Raw genomic sequence first — 23,273 nt, 5'->3', positions numbered from 1 at the left:
GTCACACAGAAGCTAAGAGGTCATCTCCCTGTGCCTCAGTTTCTCTTTGTTAGATGAGGGTACTAACAGAACCTCTCTCGTAGGGTCATTGTGAAGGCTACGAGCTGTAAGGCTCTTGAAATAGTGTTGGCACATGGTAATAAACACTACATACACGTTAGCTGTGGTTATTATAATATTTTCATTCTCGTTATCATCACAACCACCACCACCTCCTCTCCCACCACCATCTCCTTTACCTTTACCATCTCCTCCACTTCCATCTCTGCCACCACCACTATCATCATGGTCATGACCATCTCAATAGCCTGTAAGACTCAGCCCCTCAGGCTGACTCAAGGACAGTATACTAGCTGATATAGGGCAGTTTGGAGACTAGACAAAGTTCCCCCTGGTCCTCAATGAAAGAATCCTTCAGCTTGCCTTGAAGATGCACTTCCACAGGCTCTGCTGCCCACTGTCCCTACCCCAAGGAATCCGGAGGCAGCTGATGCTTGCTCCATCTTGCTTAGAAGACATCCTCCCACCCCCCCTACTCTATGAAGGAGGGATAACCAATTCAGAAAAGCAGCAAGATCAAGACATCTTGCTCTTTGGCTAGTGAGAACCTGACCTTTTGTAATATAGCTAATCTGGGACAGGTGGCCAAAAGAGAGTATCACAAACCATGGAAACTGGTACGTTCTGAAAACAAATGTATGGGCATTAAAATGTTACAGCTAACATTCAGTGACCAAAAACAACAGGGCACAAAGAAGCTTCTCAGGGCAGCCCAGGAGAATCCCCTCGCAGCTACCCGACTTCACGGTTAAGCATCTTTGCTCCAGGAAAAAGAAAAGGCATTTTACTGACAAAATTAAAACTCTATGAATTATAGACTAAAATATAAAGTATCCTAAATCCAGAAGCCATGGAAAGAAGACGGGAAAGTTTAGACAGGAGAAAAATGGAACAACCAACTTTCTATTGATTTAGCAAAATCTTTTGTTTAAAAAACAAAGAAACGGTTCCACTCCTCTTCTAAAATAAGGGTTTGAATTTTACGAGCCAGGTCTGAAGCAGAACAAGTAGAAACCTTTTTTCTCCCTAGCCGTCTACCAATAGCAATTATGGGAAATGGGACAGATAAGGCTGGCTACATGTGCTAGGGGAAGGGAAGTGAAAAATATGAGTCATCTTGCTATCTTTGAATATCAGTGGGAACAGAAGTCCTTTTTGGACTGACCACATTCCAGTAAATGTTCTGGCATGCAACTGGGCATTGAGGAAATCTGCTATGTCTGGATACACCATAGAGAATTTAATCACCCTGAGCCCTCACCAAGTCCACTCAAGGCCCTAGTGGCTGAACCCCTTACTCTGTACCACGCTGGCTCTGACATCTGTTACGTTCCACTGGTCCAGTGACATCTGGTGATCGATGAGCCTTCATGTCATCGTGTTACTGAGGCTCAGCCTTTGATGGGTCTCCAAAGGGCTCTCAGAACACGGCAATCCTTCATGTCAGACCAGACTGACAAAACAGCTTCTCAAGTTGAAAAGGAGGAAGGGGGAACAGAGGAAGAGCACATGGGGAATGCAGAAAAGAAGGGGAATGTGGCGAAGAAAGTGACATGAGGAAAAGATCTCCAAGTGGGGAGGGGATGATGAGACCCTTCTTCCTCCCCAGGAACCCACTGGCGCTGCCAGTGGAGCTCGGCTATGCTTGAGCCACACGTACCCAGATTCCACTGCATCTTCGTCCATCTTCCCAGCAGTGAGCGGATCTGGGACTTAGTGGCGAGCTATTCACTCTACTAGAAACTCCTAGAGACTTTTAGTAGTGACAGAGAAGCAAACAATCAAGAAATCTCATGTGAGACAAAACGATAAAAACTCATAGATGATGAGATTTCTGTTATGTAGACTCAAGTGATTCCATGATGGGCATTTTGTTCCCCAATAGAATGTTTGTTTGTTTGTTTGTTTGAACAATAGGCCACATGTGACATAACTCCTCTTCTACTTTTTAGCAGCACAAACATTCATATGTACAGACTGAAAGTTTCCAAAATTAACCTTTTATAGGCAGGGAACTTAAAAATCCTTTGAACATACTTAAACTTGGCATTTATTGTTTTCCGAGAAGTTTGAATATAACAAACTCCATGGGGCAATATTTAATCTGATCTTCAAACCATTGAGTAAATACATATATTGTTATATAAATTCCTTCACAGAACATGATTATAACATTTCCTGATTTTAAAACTACCAAACCACTTCAGAAGTTTCCTTTGATTCTCCAAGCTGTACAATTTGTAAATTGAACAAGAATCAAATGACACTTGGCATTTGGAGGCAGAGTGAAGACAGGAAATAACTCAGGGCCAGGAGGTGAAAGACCTCACTTCAAACCTTGGCACCACTGCTTAAGAGCCACCTGGCACTGGACAAGCCACTAGATTGTTTCTGGACCTCAGCATCCTCATCTGTAAAACAGGAACGGGACATGTGCTACTAGCGGTGATTAAAGAACCTAAGAAAAAAAAAGTGAAAGCCATCTAAAACCCCTAAAGCTCCCTGTGAGAATAGAAGGCAGAAGAATTGTTCTTTAGCCTTTGATTGCTATTTGTCTCATCTCTACAAAATCAAAAGCCCCTCGGTGTAACTCCCTGACCTACAGCAAGAAGGGAATGCCACACACCGTGTGGGCACAAATTCAGCCGCAGCCTGCGTCTATGGGAGAAAAGCTGGGCCTCCAGCCTCAGCAAAGGCAGGCCACGTCTGTGCCCTCGGATTATCTACCTGGCTCTGCTACACACCACTGCCCGTCTAGACAAGAGCAAAGAGCCCCCTCAATAAAACTCCCCACTAGGGCTTCCCTGGTGGCGCAGTGGTTGAGAGTCTGCCTGCCAATGCAGGGGACACGGGTTCGAGCCCTGGTCTGGGAAGATCCCACATGCCGCAGAGCAACTAGGCCCGTGAGCCACAATTACTGAGCCTGCGCGTCTGGAGCCTGTGCTCTGCAACAAGAGAGGCCGTGATAGTGAGAGGCCCCGTGCACTGCAATGAAGAGTGGCCCCCACTTGCCACAACTAGAGAAAGCCCTCGCATAGAAATGAAGACCCAACACAGCCATAAATAAATAAATTAATTAATTAAAAAAAAAAAACTCCCCACTAAAGAATGAAAAATGTTTTTAAAGTACACATATTTTCATGTAGGAGTTAGGCCAAAACACATCCCAGAAATGCAAGACACATCTATACTATATGCGACCCAATAACCCACTGTGGAAAATTACCCACAATAAAACCAGACCTTCTACGAAACACTGCAGACTTCTGGAAGTTGATGCCAGCGAAGATCAGATTTTCTAAATGTTGCCTTTCTCACAGTTTCAACTCTTTTTCTATATTATCTGGGTCTCTACACAGAGCAGTGAAAGGCAAAAGATCAGGAAGGTTGTAAATGTCAGAGTCCAACTAGGAATCATGGGTCTGGAAAACTCTCGTCAGGAGAGAGGAAATTAAACAGTGGAAATAGAAGGGCACAAGTGAAGGTTTGGCCGTGGTGTAGATTGGTCCCCAAGGTGGAGGATTCAGAAGCCCAGAATGACTTACTTCATTATGCTCCAGGCAGTAGATCATCAGCTCAGAAAGGATGACCACGCCGGTCCTTCCCACTCCAGCACTGCAGTGGACCACTATCGGGGGGTGCTGGTTCTTGGTGCTTTCCAGCATGCTGTTGGTATGGCGACGGACCGACTGGATCTCCTCCAAGTAGGCTGCAAGACAAAATGCAAATCTTGTCACTGATGTCCTGCATCGCTTTGCATACAAGTGAGGGGAAAAAAAACTGACTGTGAATTTTTTTTTTTAAGTGACAATAATTTAGAGTACTTACAAGACACTAATTATTTGGCTGGTACCCACTCTACAGTCCTGGATCCAGAAAGGACCAGCTGGGAGTCAATTAGTCCATGGGAGAATTTGTTCTTTAAATTAAATAGTTCTCTTTTAAAAATTAAATTCTGCCTTCCCCTCTGCAAATCCCAAAGTCCCCCAAGCAGATGATTCTCGACATTACTTACAGCAATTCCTACTATTAACAGACTGAGATCAGACACCAGCTAGGTCCCCTTGAAATGCCCGCCTGTCAGAGCCAATTTCTGGTGGGAAGAGCATCCATCTGCCCTTTCTTCCTTCCCCTCACTGAATGAGTGAATGTCAGCTGAGGCTTGACTCCATTTTTAGATTATAAAATAGACTTTGGGGAGCCTGATTTTCAGCTTGGATCCCATGTGGTTATGTGAGTAGCTCAAGATAACCCCCCTTTCCTGGAGGCAACATGTGGGTGGGGTGTGTGCCACGTGCCCCGTCAACATCTGCTTAGCCCCACAGGGCTGTGCAGGAGACTGTTTACTACTCCAACTGGGCACAAACGGAAAATTGCTCAACCCAAGCCTTAAAGACTATTTTTTTTAATGGTCATGAAAAAAGGAAAAGTATATAAATGTAATCCTCAAACAATCCAAGAACCGGAAAAAGTCAATTAGTAACTGAGATTTTATAGTAGCTAGTTCAGGGGAGAAGCAGATTTGAAGGTTCCTAATACTCAGAAAATCTCATCCCAGTGCAGCAGTGTAAAACCAAATGAGGAGAAAAACTCAAACTGCTGAGGAGAAAACAGCATCCAAACCATTCTCATAATTTTTTAAAATTAATTAATTAATTAAGTTATTTATTTATTTGTTTGTTTGTTTATGTTTGACTGCATTGGGTCTTCGTTGGTGTGCGCGGGCTTTCTCTAGTTGCCGCGAGAGGGGGCTACTCTTTGTTGCGGTGCGCCGGCTTCTCACCGCAGTGGCTTCTCTTCCTTGCGGTGCACGGGCTCTAGGCGTGCAGGCTCAGTAGTTGCGGCTCGCGGGCTCTAGAGCGCAAGCTCAGTAGTTGTGGCTCATGGGCTTAGTTGCTCTGAGGCATGTGGGATCTTCCCCAACCAGGGCTCGAACATTGACAGGCGGATTCTTAAACACTGCACCACCAGGGAAGTCCCCATTCTCGTAATTTAAAAGCACCTGTTTACACACAATGACTAAGAACTCCAATTTCCTTTATAACCTTATTTAATTAGTAATCTGAAATAGTTTACCCAAATAAACGTCTACTACCATCACCATCACCACCACTAATAATGTAAAATGAGATAGAACAAAACAAAAGAGGGAAGGCAATCTGAGGTGACTAGATAAGGTAGTTGCTATTGGTACCAACATGAGCTAAATACTGAGCATGGAATTCATTTCACAATTTTTTTTTTCCAAAGGGGAAAAGATACTAGGCAATAACATTTTCTGACGGCAGGCAACGTTCACATACAAGAGACAAGGTTTTTCTTGTGCTAAATTTAAGAAGAGAAGTAAAGGAATATTGATCAATAAAGCTGATGCCACCATCAAGGGGAATTTCATGAAACACAGAGAAATTAGATTTAAGCAGATTCTTTCTCCAGCAATCATATTAATAAAGTTCCTTAAGGTGTAACTCAGTGAAGACCTCTGGAAGACAGTTTGACCCAGTTCCTCTGCATCCAAGTAATCTCATTTAAACACAAACAAAAATCTCCTAAAATTCTTAAAAACCTAAAGAGCCAACATTTCTTAAGACCCTGCTCAGCACACTTGTCCTGAGTTTCTTAGAAAGGTACAGTAATAAATACTGTTTAAAAACATTCTCTGTATTTTTCTGTAATTTAGACTGGCTGTCCTTAAATTGGTTCTGATTTAAAAGATTTGATTATAATTTTAACCATCTTATAAAACCTTTTATCAGATCTGTTAGCCAGTCATCAAACGGATCTACTTTTATTGTTTCCATTTTCTGAGTCTTGCTTCTAATAAAGCAATTAGCAAAACAGTACCAGAAAGGAATAAAAAAAACACTGTTATGAGGAAAGAAAGCTCTGCAAAGGCCACTGTGCTCATTAATATTTTGAACTGCAGGTAACTGTTTGACCTCAGGCCAACCACCAACCTGCTCTAGATCTCATTCTAGATCCTTTGATTCCAATCATCTTTCTTACTCTCAGTGTCCGACTCCTTAAGAACCATCATCACTTTAATGAAAAATGAAATAGCTGCATTGACAAATAAGTGTGCATCAGAATCCTTCTGTTGGAACTTGTGAAATGGTACTTTTAGGTACTTGAAAACCTATTCTCTCTTCTCTCCCCCACCCCTCCTACTCTAAGTGAGTATCAAAATAAAAATCAAGGTTTTGACATTCTCCAACCTCCTTTTGTTGTGGCCACAGGTCTTCTGCCAGCTGGTGAGTCAACAACATAGCAGGTGTAGTAAATCTGCAGGGCACCCTCAGGCCTCCTTCCTAGCTGGGTGAGGAAGGAACGGGGTTTCCCGCAAGTGGAGGATGTTTAGGCAAGTCTGTGGAAGGGAAGAAGGCTGCTGCAGCCATCACCAAAAGCATCAGATCTCACCTCTGGACTGTGATCACCGGCCTGTCTTCGTCATGAGACCGCAAGAGCCTTTAAAACAAAGACTGCTTCATTTCTGCGTTCTAAGAGCCCGATTCAGTGCCTGGCACATGGTGGACACACACCCAGCTTTTGGCCTTACAAATAAAGTACTGCATACAATCTGGATGAATTAGTTTCTAAGATAACCATAGCTTGAAAAATACACATAAATTAATGAATCCAAAAATGATAGTTTCAAATACTACAAGTTGATTTCAATAATTCTTAGTATGTTTAATCGTAGGTATGAGAAACTACTAATTGGGATTTACTGCTGTAGGAAATACAGGGCTTCCGAGATATAAATTTTCATGAGAAATTTTGAAGGTTGTTTTTTCTTTATTATTGCTTTGTGTTTCTTTTTTTTTTTCATTGTGGTAAAGTATACATAACAAAAATTTACCATTTTAATCATTTTAGTGTACATTACATTACGTGTACAGTGGCATTAAGTATATTCACAACGTTGTGCAAGCATCGCCACTATCCACTTCTAGAAATTTTTCATGGTCCCAAACAGAAACTTTCTATCCATCAAACAGTAACTTCCTATTCCCCTTCCCCCTTGCCCCTGGTAACCTCTATTATACTTTCTATCTCTGTGAAGTTGCCTATTTTGGATAACTCATGTAAGTGGAATCACATATTTGTCCTTTTGTGTCTGGTTTATTTTATTTAGCTTTTCAAGGTTCAGACACGTGACATGTTATCAGACTACTAAAGGTCTAAATCAAGGTAGAACCAATTAGTTTACCACATTGGCTCATCTGCATAAATGGTAAAGAGAATATGATAAATGCCATGTATTAGTCTTCTCTGTTCTACACATACTACTGAAGTATTATATACTGAATGTTGTAATACTTTTGCCACTTAAGAGAAAGTAGACTCTCTTTCCATTTCACCTCCAACTGATAAGACCATTATCACTGTTGGTAAAACCCCGACAGGGAAGAAAAGACTTACACAAAAATCCTTGGACATCCTCTGGGCAGCCGTGATCTGGCCAATCAGTATATTGCAAATGCCACACTGTCCTCTCCTGCCCGGACAAAAGGTGCTTGACCTTTAAGCCTGTGGTTGCATAGCAACCAGAATCTGTTCGGAACTTTGTGGTGACCTTGAACTTGCCATAGGTGGCTGAGCTGTGCTTGGAACCCAGTTTGGGCCAGTATCGGTGGCTCTTGGTTCGTCCGCCTTCCTGAATCAGACACAGAAGCAAAATTGGACATGAGTCAGGGGAAGCTCTTATCCTCTTAATCTTAAAATCTAAGGACAGCGGAAAACTTGAATGGCTTCTAAGTCACTGACTCAGTAGCATCATGCAGTGTCTATCCCAGAGTAGATACCCATACATTTTAGCTAACACCAATAATAAGATTTACCATGCAGTTATATCAATGGAAAAATCTAAAGATTCACAACTGGGCTGCAGTTGAATGTTAGCGAGAAGAGCCAGGGTGAAGACCAGAGGTGGGAACAAGCTAGGCGTGTTCAAGAAACAGAAAGGTCTTCAGTGTGGATGGCAGAGAGGAGGTTAGAAGGCCTCCTGGTCCACGGTAGGGAGTTTGGATTTCACCCCACGGTCAGTGGGAAGCCATCCAAAGGTGATGAAGTGACCTTAAGCAGAGGAGTGACAGATCCCAGTAATCGTTCTAGGTCATGCTTCTCATGTCGGATGCTCGGCCCTGGGCTCTCTCTGTTACACCCCACCAGCCACTGACACTGTCTTTATCATCTAGTGTCAATCTCACGGTTTTTTTCAGCCTGACCCATTTGTTTTAGTTCCATTGACAACTGAAGCAGAGGAAAACTGGCTTTACCCCTCTTTTCTCTCCCTTAATTTTATAATCTTTTCTGGGGGTATGCATTCTCAACCATTTACAAAATGGGGTCTATTTTAAAGTTCTGCACAGTTTTGATATCATAGGAGTGGGAGCGGGGGTGGAAGAGATGGCAGCTTAGAAGGGGACCCAGCGGAAGGGGGTGGTGCGAGAGGAGAAATGCCCAGCGCACGGAGCTGAGGGAATGAGTGGCAAGTGAAGGCTGGCCTGCTCACAAAGCAATACAGCTTTGGGTGACACAAGTCATCTTGCCCTGATTCTTTTGGTTGAATTGAGTCTTCTTAAATTTGAAGCACACCTGCCTCTTTTATTTAAGCATCCTGTGAAAGTAGGTTTATCTGAGGCCTTTAATTTATAGAACTGCTGAATACCTACATCAATTACAGATTTCAAAAGACTGTTAAGTCTCTGGCTGCCTCACAGATCACTGGATTTTGTTCCTAAGACTGGTCCCTTCTTGTCACTCAGGTTTCAGCTCAAATGCAACCTCCTCAGAGGCCCCTGGGCTGCAGTCTAATCTAAAGTAGCCCCACAGTCACCCTCCATTCCACTACTGGTTTCATTTTTTTCCATGTCACTTACCACTACCCGAGCTGACTTTGTTCACTTTTTACTGTAAATCCCACTGGGATGTAAGCTCCCTGGGGACAAGGATCATGCCTGTTGTGTTTACCCTGGGGTCAGCACAGATGCTAAGTACACTGTTTTAAGTTGAATGAATCCCTTCCAAGGATGTACTTCGATAAAGTGATAAAACTAGAGATTTTCAGGAACATTTACTCTTTGTGGGAAGACGGGACAAAAGGTCAGCCTAGAGAAGTACAACTGGCCCGAAAGAGCCCAAAGTCTTTCATCACTACCTTCTAATGGGCTGTTCTGGAAAGCATCTGCTCAGAAGAGTTACCGAAGGGAACATGACTTTTTTTGTTTCCAGTTCTTTCTGTTCCCCATCCTTTTAAAGTTGTTAGGAAAGGGATATGCAATACCATACATATGGTAAAAAACAAACAAACAAACAGAAAACCCTTTTTCCTTAAATGACTTCAAAACATAAGTTAAAATTTAATGAAAGGAACAAAAGGAAGTGGTTAAAATAAAATTTTTAAAAAATCGAGACTGTGACAAGAGAAGAAACCCAAAACGTCTTCCCCCCAAGACAGCAAGCTCCAAGCGAACTGCTAGACGGAATGGGGGTATATGCCAGTTTTTGGAACACCACGTAGACTTCTCTAGTTACAAGGGAAAAACTATGTTTGACTTGGCAAAGGAAGAAAAAGAATTTTTTTTTCTCTCCCCAAAGAAAGAGGCCTCTACAGGAACAACAGCTCTGGTCTCTTTTCAGCTGATAAGCAGGAGGGCATGGGAGCTGGCCACGCCCGGGGTTGGGAATATACGCCGATTTACCCAGAGCAGCCCCAAAGTTCTCAAACTCCAGTGGAAAGATCATTGCTTTGTTTGGCACACGGAAGTGAGCTGGCTGAACTGAAGTTTGGTTCTTTTTTGTTTGCTTGTTTGTTGAATTTTAGTTCATGGTGATCCAAGGAAAAGAGTTAAGAGCTGGATAAAAACGGGATATAACAATAACTTATCTGTGGAAAACAAAACAAACCTATATGCAAGTAAGGAGAGAAAAGAGATGCACGTCACAGAGAAAAGGATTTGCAGAGAAATGGTGCTGCCGGAAGGAGGATGAGGCAGCAAAGTCATCGACACAAAGCCCATCTTCTGCCCCCCGCCCCCGCCGGGACAGATGGCTGTACGGCCATTCCCCCTTACCTCCTCTGCGGTGACCATGGCGATCACATTCGCTCCCTGCTCCCACACCATCTGCCAGAAGTCATGGCATGTGTGCGGCAGAGGCCCCTGAGTGGCGATGTAGTGCCATTCTGCCCCACCAACCACCACCTGGAAACCAAGGCAAGCATTAGTGAATAAACCCCAAATCCAGGATAGAATTACATGCTGACCACGGGTCGTTTTGTAGCCACCTGAAAACCTTGAATAATGTTTTTAGGCCAGATGTGTTAGTGCCATCATCAAAAGCCCTGACACCATGGATGGCTAGTGACACATGCTCACATGAATATACTTTTTGCCACTCAAGCTTATTAAAATATACCTCATCATTTTTTGGTCTACAACCCACAGTAATTATGTACAAACCAGTGCATATTAAACATATATATAAAACATATATATATATATATATATATATATATATATATATATACCCACATATATAATATTACATGAATATATGTATATAACCTAACAATTTGTTACAGAAATAATAGTTATGTTTCCAATGTGCAATGTACTGATAATTGCCATTCTTTTCTCCTTTTTCTAGTCTATTCCATTAAAAAACAAAAGAAAACAAACAAACAAAAAAACCCCAACTGCTCTCGACTACTAAATTGATTTCATATACCACTACCATATTGTGGTCCACAGTCTGAGAAACAGTACTCCATGACATCCTTTTAAATAACAGAAAAGTCTACCATGGAATAACACTCCTTTGGGAGCAATGTCTTTCTACCACTGCCCTGGTATGAAGTGTGTCCTAAACCTCTGTTGTACCCGCTGATCTGTACCACATACAGTAGAGGTATTATGAACATACTTAAGCCAACAGTACATGATATTTTATCATCACCTTCCCCTCGTACAATACCACAGCACCCAACTGAACTTTGGAGTCATTAGATGATTTTGGATAATAAAATCATTACCCCACACAGCTCAGGGTGACCTTGGGAGGATAATTCTGCAGCTATAAATATTAGCAGCAGAGACGCATCAATAAAAAGTCATGCCTCAAGTGTGAAAGCTCATGCTATCAGGGTGAAATGGTGGCCTCCGGAGGGATTCTTTCTGGGTTTGCCTCCATTCCTGTGCCTTGATACTGCCAAGTCAGGCTCCCTTACACATTCACCAGTGGGGATCTCAAGATGGTGCTAGGGCCAATGAAGTGATCACTTTTTGAAACTTTTTCTCTCATTTATTTTATGAAACTATATACTAACTTGATTCAAACAAAAACAATGTCAGTTATTGTCTCATTACACAAGGCATGTTTAGGTCAAAGCTGGCAAGCAAAATCCATTTTCCCAGTACTGGTGGGAGATAACACTCATACATTTGCTGGCTGGCTGGCTAGGAGTTTGGCTTATCTGTGGAATTGTGATTTTAAACATTAGCCTCTCTGGCACCCAACATATAGGAGCCATAAATACTTCCAGAGTATGCTGCTGCCTGGGGCCTTTCAGCATATTCCCAAGTATTGACAGGAGGGTATTAAAAACTGCATTAAAAACACAACCACCAAAGCTACTGAGGTAGATTTCACAGATGTGATTCCTCGTCTGGAGCAAATAAATCTCTGTTCTGTGTTAACGGCTGCTTGGAACCCAGGGAGAAAACATTGGCAAGACATACAACTCTCTTCCAAAAACACAAGGACAAGTTCTTGCAAGCTCTCTGGGTCTATTAAACACACCCATGTCTAACCCGGATCCACAAGATGAAATGTGGGCCTCAGAGAATGTGGAGGAAGGGATGGAAGGGATGTTTACAACACCCACTGGGCACAGCGCATGTAGACTGACAGCTTTTTCCACAGAGCAGATGGAAAATGGGGGAGGCGATCTGGCCAAAAGAAGAAGATAGTATATTACAGCTGTGGAAGATTTTCTCAGACAGTCTAGCAAGATGCAGCTGTGTGATCTGCATCTTTGCATGCATTATTTTGGTCATTGTTTCATTATCTAAACTAAGCCCATGAAATTCACCACCGTCAGTTTCCTTCAGAGTTTCCTGGGGCTCAGTTTTTACTGTTTCATTGTTTTGAGAGTTCTCACTCTGAAAAATAAGAGTAGAATACACAATATGATCCATGAGAGTTACGCCATCCTATGTCTTTAGACAGGACTTTCTGACACTTAAAAAATATTTGTGGTTATCTATGCTGGGTGAACAAAAACACTACACCCAACCATGGTACACTTCCCATATTCTGTATCAAAACCGTTAGAACTGATACATGGGCCAGACATCTGGCTGTATTTTAAAGGCTCAAAGGAACCTACCTATAATTTGGCTACAGTTGAAAAGTCCAATGAAGAAAGGAAATAAGGCCAGATACAGGTTTTCTAAGGTTACTGATCACAGCAGACTACGAATCTGAACCTTGTATTGTTGAAAAGCATCCTGTTAACAACTGTAACAATTATACTAATACAATTCACATTAGTACACAGATAATTCCCGTACTTCAGAGGTCAGAGCAAATGGTGACATTCTAAACAAATATGTTCTGTCATTACGAGCCCTGAGGAAGGTAAGCTATTTAGGAAACACTTCACTGTATGCACACATGTATCCATAACTCTAAAATCTAACTGAAGTAAAGCTAAGCTGACCAATTTTAAAGTCTATGAAATACTGAGATATGAAGATTTGGAGAATTTGAAATAGTAACAAAAATTTAATGACCCAAATGCATTGAATAACGTGGCACATCTTGCAAGATTCATTATCAACCACACCGTTATGGCTTATGTTTAAATTAGCGCACTCTTCTAAATATCATGCAAATTTGGGACTTCAGCTCTGGGACTTGAGCTCTAAAATGCCTAACCAGTAGTGTACAAGGGAGAAACAGTAAGTTTCTGTGGCTCTTGAACATCATAACTCCAGTGACAGAAATATAATGCCTGTGATTTCTAAATTCTCCATCATCTGCAAATTACAAACTGAAAGGGCTAATCCTCAGCTTTACCTGTGAGTTTTCGGGAGAGTTACAATGCACAGAGAGAAGAAAAAGTTAAACCCTCTGTAATGAGCAAGCTTCAGAAATAGCTGATCTGAGGGTTTTTCCCTGAGGCCACTGGGCTTCCTTCTCTCTGTGCAGTGATAGGCATGGCCTTGCAGTTGACTAAGAAAAGCACAGGAGTTCAAAAACACTCCCTTGGGGTTTGGGGACAAGCCAAGATGCACAGTGGCAGCCCGTATGTTTTCTCCTCCCTGCCTTTTTAACGTTAACCCAGCAATCTTCAACCAGCCTTCCCAACACGCCCCTCTCCACCTCCCACTTCTTACCTTGATGTGGGAGGCGTTAATGTAGCCTGTGTTATTTTCTTTGGTCGGTATGAGCTCTACGCGGTTCTCCTCATAGGGGACAACCTCCCGGATACGGCTGCGCTCAGCATTTTCTGGCAGAGCTGCTGTGCTGAAAACGCCATTTGCCTTCTTCTTTGGAATCTGCTCATATTCTGTGAACACCATTCCCTCTTCGAGCTTCTTCTTCAGGGTTCTGAACTGCAACAGAAATTGATCTCCAGGTCTCTGAATTATCTTATCCAAACACTCCAACCAAGCCACCAGATTTCGTAAAAATATTTACAGTGACAATGCTAATAAGTAGTTTCAAGATGGACAACTAAGGTTTGATTATTCGGTCTCATTACTGACCATATTGCTGGTGTCTCTTGTCCAATAACCAATTTCCGTCTCACTCATACCTTAAACAGAACAAATCTGCCAGACCAGGCAAGAGCTGAAATTCAAAATTAGTATTTTTGTTATTACCACCTCTGTTTAAAGTTCTAGTGATAAGGAGATTGTTCCTCTTAATTACCCAAACGTCCGTCCCACAGCTGTTCTTAGCTAAATTTTATGATGATACTGGTCCACAGTCCTCTAGTCGTGAGGATTAGACGCCCCACCTTTTATTTTTCCCACGGTCAAGCTACTAATAACAAAACATGGTATTAATTAAATGATCCCTCTAAAGACCCTTCTGGCTCTAAGAACATGCTAATACTTCATACATGCTGGCAAAACTTAAAACCCTAATCTTATTGTAATGCACTCTATGACATTCACATGACCTGTTTCTTAACGTGACAGCAATTTCAGGAACTAAAAGAACATGTTTCTTCACCTCTGAAACACTACCACGCAACTTCTGGTTACTTTTCAAAACCAAAGTTCCCACAGTGCATTACCCTAACAATTATAAATCAGCCATATGTTATAGCCAAACAAGGGGCCAGCGTATTAAAGAATGCTATAAATGCGTGGGTAAAAGAATCACTCCCTAATAAAGGGTATTTGTTCACAAAAATCACAGAAACTGAGAGCTACAGCAACTGCTTAACTTCTCCACTTGGCAAAAAAAAATAAAGACACAGGCCCAGAGAAACTGAATGACTTGACCAAGGCCACACAGCTAGGTAAGGGCTGGTGTCTTTAGGGGTCGTCATGGCACCAACCTGACAAAGAAACATGAGATGTTGAAAAGGATCAATTTAATACAGCACAGACCAGGTCTTGCTAAGCTTCAAACTGAAGAATGAATTCGTCAAACACGCCTTCGTGCTGGCATGTCTGGGCGAGGAGAGAGCGTTGGAATCCTAAGACCACAGAGAATGAGTCACATGTTTGACAAGCCCAGCGCTTACCCTCTCATCCATGGGAACTCGGGTGGCATCAACGCGACTTTCTTCCCGCCCCGAGCCCCGAGCAACCGAGAGTCCGTTCAAGGCCGCCAACATCAGTGGCCTCTTCTGTGCCTCCAGGCCTGCCATCTTCTGCTTCTCTAGATTCTTGCGGCAAGAAAAGGCATGTTCTCATTGTTTGTAATACCAGGAGAATGCTGGAATGTGTTTTAATCTCCCCAAATCTGTAACTCCCCAGCCAAGGAATGCAGACAATCACCATTAGCAGGGCAAATTCAAACACAGTCTTCCCATTATTCCCACTGTGCTGGAGGAAGCCGGTTCCTCCAGGCCTCCTGAGCTTTTATTTAAAATCGAGGAATGAACAAACAAACAAACAAACAAGAGCAAAGACTCCATACAAATACACCCTGCCACGGGGCTCACAAGAAAACAGTGTACATGAGACACTTTAGGAAGATAAGGGCTGAAGGAAGACAGGCCAAGGAAAAGAGAAACAGAGATTCATGAATAATCAAACTTAATCCCACTGATGGACCTTTTATACAGATTAAACAGTAAAAACCTTATAAAAACTGTTTGCTGCATTCTTAAGAGGTTGGATACATACATAAATAGACAAAAACCTTCCCAAGTTTCCATTCAGAGGGGCTAAGACTGAGGGTGTTAATCCTGTATTGACTCTCTCTGGTCCCCGGGATATCATCCCCAAAATGAGAGCTGCTGTGGTTTAGCAAAGTCACTAATACCACAGCCTGGGGCCACCTGAGATGCCCTACCCAGCAGCACCCTTCATGCTTCATCCAGAAGACCCACAGGAATGGACACCATGGCCCCCAGTGACCATGGTGGAGCACCACTGGATGTGACTAAGCCATGGGAGAATATGGATCTAGGGGCCAAGCAGAGGACTTAGGGGAAGGTTTGGTTGTTAACACCTGGCCCTTGTTTGTGGCTTTTCAACTCCTCTCTATCTCACCTGCACAGACACTCTGAAACTGGATCCGTCGGGGCTCCTGTTATTTGGTCTATGGCTGTGCTTCCTCACGCCCTCTAAACTGATTGAGGTACCAACAAACCTCCATTTACTCATTTCAGGCAAGGCAATGGGAGCATTTTCCACCAAATAATTTTGTCTTAGAAGACAAAAGAACAGAGAGACTTCATAAAGCATAGAAACAGATGAGTTTTACAGAGTTTATGATTTTGATCCACACGAAAGTGAAACCAATTTGCAGGTTCCTTTGGTTGCCACAGATGAAGGAGTCATCTTATTCCTGTTTTCTTTTTTCAAACCTTTAGGTATTTTTTTTCTTAGTCTGTCATTTAGACATCTACTCCCCAGAGAAGTATCTTGATGGAGCCACGGTGCAGATTATTCTAATTGTGGGTGTAGGGGATGGCATTACACCCCTACATGCATCCCCTCAAGGCCACCTACAGTCAGAATGGAGCCTTGGGAACTATATCCAATATCCTGGGATAAACCATAATGAAAAAGAATGTATATGTATATAAATATATCTGAGTCACTTTGCTGTACAGCAGAAATTAAGCACAACATTGTAAATCAACTATACTTCAATAAAGTTAAAAAAAAAAAAAATGGAGCCCTGGCCTTTATGAGTGATTCTGTCAATAAGATGCTTGGTCCAGTGACAGGGCTGACCCATCAGACAAACAAAAGGAGCATCTCAGAGGAAGATTAACTGTGATAAAGTGAGAAAGGTCCCAAAGGTATAATATTCTTAAGAATGGCCCTGGTTTCTCAACCCCAGACAGATTTTGAAATTTTTGGATTTAAATGTGGTGGGGTGTGTTGGCAGGGGGGAGGTGTTAGTTTACTTGTTTATTAGTTCGTTTTTGTGAGGGAGAATTTTCCCCCCATTATCTCTTTTAGTTGAGAATGTTTTACTCCTCTGCAAAGTTGTAAGAGAGCAAATTTTTTTTTATAAATGGTCCTGAGGTCCTCCCAACAGTCTTTCTGCATCCTTCCCACCTGCACCATAAGGTAACCCCAACTGGGCCCAAAGCCCAAAGAAACCTATTTGTCTTTCTTGGGAAAGGATTACTACTTACCTAATGAAAACTGAAACCCCAGTGATAACCTATTTCTCTTAACTCCTCCTCACTTATCCTATCAGCTTATTACCAGAGATCAAAAATAATTAATTCAAAGATCTGATTTGGTCTTTTCTCTTCCCAGTACCTGATTTTGGGTTAGGTGACTAAAGACAGTGAAATGTCTTCCAGGCAGCAGCTGGAGCCAGGGGAAGCTAAGACAACAGGCCTGAACTATCCATCAAATGGACAAGCAGCTCCAGAATTGGAGGGAGAGACTTGCCTGCAGGGCAAATTCTCACCATAGCTGTCTCCCTCCAGTTCCTATTTGGTAACATTTTCTCATTTTCTTATCCTAGGGAGGCCCTGACAGCCTTCTCTTCTTAGCCATGCCTAACAAGCCAGGCAAGGGCTACCCATGGTGGGGGGTGGGGGGGACAGACAGCCATCTGAGATGTGGGGAGGTCACTGGGGTGAGTTTCTTCATAAAGACAATAGAGACCCACCCCAAGAGTCAGTGCCAGTGGTGGTCACCACCTTGCCTGGCTCACTGAAGACCTTCCAAGTCCTACTCTGAGGTTGGGACACCAGCCAAGGGCGGCAGCCCTTGAGCTCACAAGTGTGTAGGATTTGGGAAAAAATCAGAGAAGGGACTTCCCTGGCGGTCCAGTGGTTAAGACTCCATGCTTCCAATGCATGGGACCAGGATCTTAGCTGCTGGTCGAGGAACTAAGAACCCACATGCTACGAGGCATAGCCAAGAAATAAACATTTCTTAAAATTAAAAAAAAGAAAGAAGAAGGTACACATTAAAAAAAAATCAGGAAAAATTACATAGGTCTGGGGTAATGATGTTCCCGAACTAGTTAAGGGGTAAAATTGGCTATTCGCTCTTACCCAATGGATGGGATGCGAAGACACGTGGAAACAGTGGAAAAGGCCCTTGCTCCTTTGGGATAATGCCTGAAGCACTATGTAGGGAACCAGTGCCATGAATTTGGCTACAGGCTTTTGTTTAATACAGGTAACAAGAGAAGAGAATGAATACGACCTAAGTGAGGCTAGGGGACCATGTAGGCAGCAGCTGAATGCTTAGCTTAGACTGATGGGTTCTTGATACCGAGTTGTGTTAAAGGGGTGTGAGGCCAAGAAGTGCTGAAAACCCCTTTCTACCAGTGATTACTTTTCCCAAACTCAGAAAGCTCTGCCCCCAGGCACCCAGCCCGCATCTCATTCCAGCATCTCATTCCATCCCCAGGAAAAAGCTCCCCCGCAAGGCACCTAGCCCCGCATCTCAGCCCCAATGGTCTTATTTCCCACAGGCACAGCACAACTTTCACAATTTCCCTCTAGGTGGAAAAAGTTACGCCTGTACCAAATTCTTAGCAATACTCCACGGATGGCCAAAACCGAGAGGCTAAGAATGTTCTTAAGGTTTGTCTAAACTAGGAACGTTGCTATGGACTAGATTCCTAAACCGAGGGACTTGGCGTCCTTAAAATGTTGGCTCTTTACTCTTCTTTACAGGATGATTCCCTCTGGAGAACTGGGAGACTTATAAATGAAGAAAGTCTAATGAACTCCATCAAAGCCCATTTTAAGTTACAACTGCTCTGGAGTTCCTAAAATAAGCCCTGGCTACCTTATAGTTCAGCTGTGGTACATGCAGAGGAGAAGTCAGTCTAGGTTTGAATGGTTATACTGAGAGGATTTTTTAATTTTTTAAGGGAGTGAATACTTGCAGGACAAGTGTGGTGTGTGTATAAATATGCATGTGTGAATTCTTGATAGAATAAGTGGTTAATGGAAGCTCAACGGTAAACTTCTGGGTTTATTGTAATTCTCTTGGATTTGTGTTAAACATCTCTCGAAAGAAGCTTTGAAAATAAAGCTGGATACATCATGGACAATATTGATGAACGATCCTGACATCTAGATCTACACAGAAAGCTGTGCTCTGAAGGGATGTTGCTCTTTTAACATCTAATTGGGGGAGGAAAAATGCTTTCCCCTGGAAAAACCAAAGTACCAGGAGATGGAGGAAGGTGAGCTCCTGGCAGCTCATGCAATGGGAAGTCTGACCCTGAATAAACAGCAAATGCTGGCCCAGACACCAATCTCAACACCACCAACCTGTAAGATCCTGACTCTCTCACAGCACTTTGCACCAAGCACACCTATGAGAAGCCATGAATGAGAATGGAAGGTTTATGTGAAAACAAAGTTTTGTGAAATGAAACACTACCTGTTTATATGCCAAGTGATGTTTAAATCCCCACCACATTCCCTGAATAAGCCTTGCATTTTCTTCAGTGCCCAGAGGATGTATGTGTAAATCATGGAAAAGGAGCAGAGTGGGGCTGCGGGCGAGGGTGGAAATCAGCCCGTTCAACTGTCCCTCGAAAGATGCCCTGGGAGAGGAAGCCACTTACCCGGATCATCATCTCTCTTTCTATAATGCTGTCCTCCAGGGAGAACATTTCAGACACAGGTCTCTCCTTCACAGGCTCTTTCTTGACCCGCTCCTTCACACTTGTCAGGTCGGGCTCTGAGATGGATGGACCAAGAGAGGACCCGTTGATGGCCATCTGGTCAGCCCGGGAGATACTGATGGCCTTGGCTGGCCCCTGCCTCAGGACCCTGGCCCTGGCGATGGCGGGAGGAAGGCACACCTGGTCTTGCCCCAGCGCCCCGTTGCTCACACTTTTCCTGGGTCCGGGGTACTCCGGTGGGGGCTTGTTTGGAATGCGGGCTAAGGCGGCTTGTAGCTGGGCGCTGTACTCCATCTTCTCGCGGAGCGCAGGGATCTGGGGCACTGGGTCCGGAGCCTCCTCCTCTTCCTCCTCGCTCTCACTGCTGTGGATCAGCATCGTGGCATCTGAGAAAGTCTTCCTGTGGTGATACTCAGGAAGCTGGGGGACCTCGTGGCTCCCCGGCACCTCCTCGGGCGGCCCCGGCTCTCGTAGAGTGTTGCGGCGGGCCATGGGGATGTTGAGTGACTTCAAGGTCATGGCTTCCATGCCCCGCACCATGCTGCTCATCACCTCCAGGCTGTGGCGCTTGTGCACCGTGCCGTGGTGCTTGGTGGCTGTGAGGGGCTCGCTCACCTCCTGGAGAGACTGATGCACCACCGGGGAGCTGTCCTCCTGGAAGGTCTTCACGGACAGCTGCACTTTGCGAGTCACCAAGTCAGGGCTACTGCCGCTGACGTACTTGTGGCGGTGGCTGGCGAGGTCCGGGGTGCTGGTGGCAGGGCGGGGCCGTGGGTAGGGGGGTGGTGGCCGGAAGAGATAGTTTTTGAGCATGTGGGCCGTGTTGTAGTTATAGGTGCCCTGGAGCTGCATGTTGGCCAACTCCGGGGTGCTCACCGTGTGTGAGATGGCGCTTGCCCCGGGCTTGCTTGGCACCGTGGTATTCTTTGGGTTGATCTGGTCCGATGGACTGACCAGTTTGTTACCGTAGCCCCCCTGGGGCCCATAAGGGACAGTGTAGGGGTGCCTCTCCCGCATCTCGGGCTGGCTGTACACCAGATCCTCTGGCTGGTTGTAGGCGTGGGTGTTGATGATGTTGAGGTTTCGCAGGGACTGGCTCTGGCTGTCCGTGTGAACGACCCCCCTCTTCATCTGCCGCATGACTGTCTCATAATCGGGGGTCGGCCGGTAGGACGGCACGATGATGGCGCTGTGCCGGTGGCTCGGGATGTAGTCAGCCCGCATGATGTCACTCCCAGGGATGCTGAGGTTAGAGGACACGGGAGAAGCCTGGATGAAGCTTTGGGAGCAACTGAGGGAGTTGACGCTGTGAATGCTACACACACTGCCATTGGTGACGGTGCCATTTATATAACTTAAGTCCAGGCTGTTGTGCGAGTTGCAATACAAGGCTTCTTCATTCCCATGGAAGATGCTGTCTGCAAGAAGTCACACAGAGGCACATGAATGTCCACACCATCCCGCTTCAATCAAGTTCATCCTCACACTTACAGAAGTCATAAAAAGGGAAATCCCACGGTATCCACCCACATATTCCATGGAAAAACTGGTAATTTCTTGGGCAAGATGCCAACATATGGAAGGAACATTTTAAAGCACACTAAAAAGAAAAAGTGAATCTAAACGAAGAAACCTATGCACATACGGAACCGTTATCACCTGGGTTAAGTTCTTGATTTGGCCAAGAGCTTTTAAATCAGGCACCAACAATGGCCCTCACATTGGGAGACCTGTCCTCTTGTTCAGGGCTCAGTGACAGAACTGGATGTTTGGGCCAGGAAGTCAAGAACTTTAATGGGGCAATAGATTTGAAATTATTGAGTACTGGGAGCTGATCTTCCTGACTGCAACGGGAAAACTCCCTGTATCTGAGGGACTGCCGAGCCTCCGTCAAGGCACAAGGCAAATAACAGTCAGGATGTCAGCATGCGTGGCTGCTTCATTCTGATCAGCAACCAACGGAGAGCAAAATAAGAATCAGGAGGTTTTTTTAGCCACTGTCTAAAACCCTCCTCTAGAGTTGGTTTCATCACTGAGGTCAGTTTCACATGAAAATTAATAATACTTTAAAGTGGTACCTAAAGAGATAAAAAGCAGATTTCTAAAGTAAGGCCCATTCTGGGTGTCCAGTGTTCCTTTAACACACACACACACAGACACCCCTAGGCAGGCAACCTCTTGCCAACACACTTTTCTGTGGGCAAAGTATATTCATTTTTTACACTATAGATTTAAGCATGAGCAGAGTAGAAGAAAGCAAAGGCAGAAAAGATTAAAAAGCAGAAAAGGTGACAAAACACTTGGCTGCCTGAAGAGGAGGGGTGGGAACACAGACCAGATGAGATGATATAGGCAAGAAAAACTAGGAGAACATGTTGCATTTATCCACCTTAATGGGGTTTGGTGCCCTCCCATAGAAGCAGGGTAACTTTGCTAGTCTGCTTATAAAAAGTTGTGTTTTACTAAATTACATCATCTTGATTATCTTAGTCTCCATGGTCACATTTAGACAGTGCAGAAAGATTCAAAACAGCTAGCATATGATAACCCAGAAACAAATTATCCATTTACCATACTGTCAACATCCAATGTTTAATCCCATTCCTTTTTTGAGATACAGTTAGTGTAATGATTACAGAGCCTGGCTCAAGAGTCAAGACACCAATATTCGTATCCAAGCTCCCCAGTATCCTTTCTGTACCCCAGTTTCTGTATCTGTCAAATGGAAATAACAACAGTACGTATCTCCTAGGTTTATTTTGAGGATTAAATGAGACAATACAGTGCAAGTGCTCAGAACAAGTGCTTAAGGAGAGGAATTGCTCTATAAATGCTCATTCTCAGAATAATTATTATTGGAATGGGTTTTTTTACACACTTTGCATGGGAGTGTTTAGGGAGAAAAAGAGGAATAAAACAGTTTAACAAGTGCACTGAGAAAGGGGCCAGTGGGAGAGATCAGAAAGGAGAGTTAAAATGAGGGGCTGAGGTGAGGGGCTGAGCGCTTCCCTGGTGGCGCAGTGGTTGAGAGTCCGCCTGCTGATGCAGGGGACACGGGTTCGTGCCCCGGTCCGAGAAGATCCCACATGCCGCGGAGCGGCTGGGCCCGTGAGCCATGGCCGCTGAGCCTGTGCGTCCGGAGCCTGTGCTCCGCAATGGGAGGGGCCACAACAGTGAGAGGCCCACGTACCGTGAAAAAAAAAAAAAAAATGAGGGGCTGAGATTTTGTGTGTATTTCTTTCAGTTATTCTGGATGCCTGTGTTCTCTGTCACCTTGAAAACCTGCTTGACTGTTACCAGCTCTCTGACACTGACAAGGAGGGTGAAGAGTATTCTGTGGGGCTTAGCTGTCACTCTCCTCTCTATCCCACTTACAAGAAGGAAGAGGAGAAAGGAACTTGCTCACTGCCTTCCCCCAAGTCCCTTTGGAGTCAATTCTGGGGAAATTTTCCTCTCAGGGGTAAATGATATTCTATGCCTTTCACAAATCCAAGCTGTTGCCTGCTACCATTCAGACCATGACAAAGTTAAAATGAAAGTATCACGGTCACCCCCTCAAAAAAAGTCTCACTGCCCATCACCAGTTCTCAACTTTGCGTCTTAAGAAGGGACATCGGCAAGCCAGTTACCTTGAGAAGTGTGTGTTTCCGAGTAGTGTTCGCCACACTGGACGTGCATGGGAGGCAAGATGTACGGTTGTTGCCGGGGCTGAAACAGAGAACACAGCACAGGTGGGAGGCCTTGGCACAAACGGCCGTAACACGCACGAGCACCAGCGCGAGCACACGATGGCCCCCGTCGCTCACCCCGCCTGCAGGGAGGCACGCTGCAGATGCTCCGCCCTCCACACTCAACCCAACCCTTCCCTAAGCATCTGCACCCCGATCTCATCACCA

General features: G+C 44.2%; 1 protein-coding gene across 3 annotated transcripts in view; it reads right to left on the bottom strand.

Moving 5' to 3' along the window:
- PTPN14 (protein tyrosine phosphatase non-receptor type 14) overlaps positions 1–23,273 on the bottom strand; it is a 184,816-nt gene that overhangs the window by 10,006 nt on the left and 151,537 nt on the right. For 2 of the 3 annotated variants that reach the window (XM_081254683.1, XM_081254685.1), the window contains 7 exons: positions 23,007–23,085; positions 19,318–20,795; positions 14,828–14,971; positions 13,464–13,682; positions 10,137–10,265; positions 7,483–7,717; positions 3,606–3,769 (listed from right to left, as the gene is read on the bottom strand). In XM_081254683.1, the coding sequence (XP_081110809.1) occupies positions 3,606–3,769; positions 7,483–7,717; positions 10,137–10,265; positions 13,464–13,682; positions 14,828–14,971; positions 19,318–20,795; positions 23,007–23,085 (2,448 nt within the window). Of the gene's footprint in view, positions 1–2,078; positions 2,472–3,605; positions 3,770–7,482; positions 7,718–10,136; positions 10,266–13,463; positions 13,683–14,827; positions 14,972–19,317; positions 20,796–23,006; positions 23,086–23,273 lie in introns of those variants that run through there. The other variant, XM_081254684.1, reaches the window with a different exon arrangement.

The sequence above is a fragment of the Mesoplodon bidens genome, assembly GCF_964165515.1.
Source record: "Mesoplodon bidens genome assembly, chromosome: 2".
NCBI lineage: Eukaryota > Metazoa > Chordata > Mammalia > Artiodactyla > Ziphiidae > Mesoplodon > Mesoplodon bidens.
This window is presented reverse-complemented; position numbering and strand designations above follow the sequence as displayed.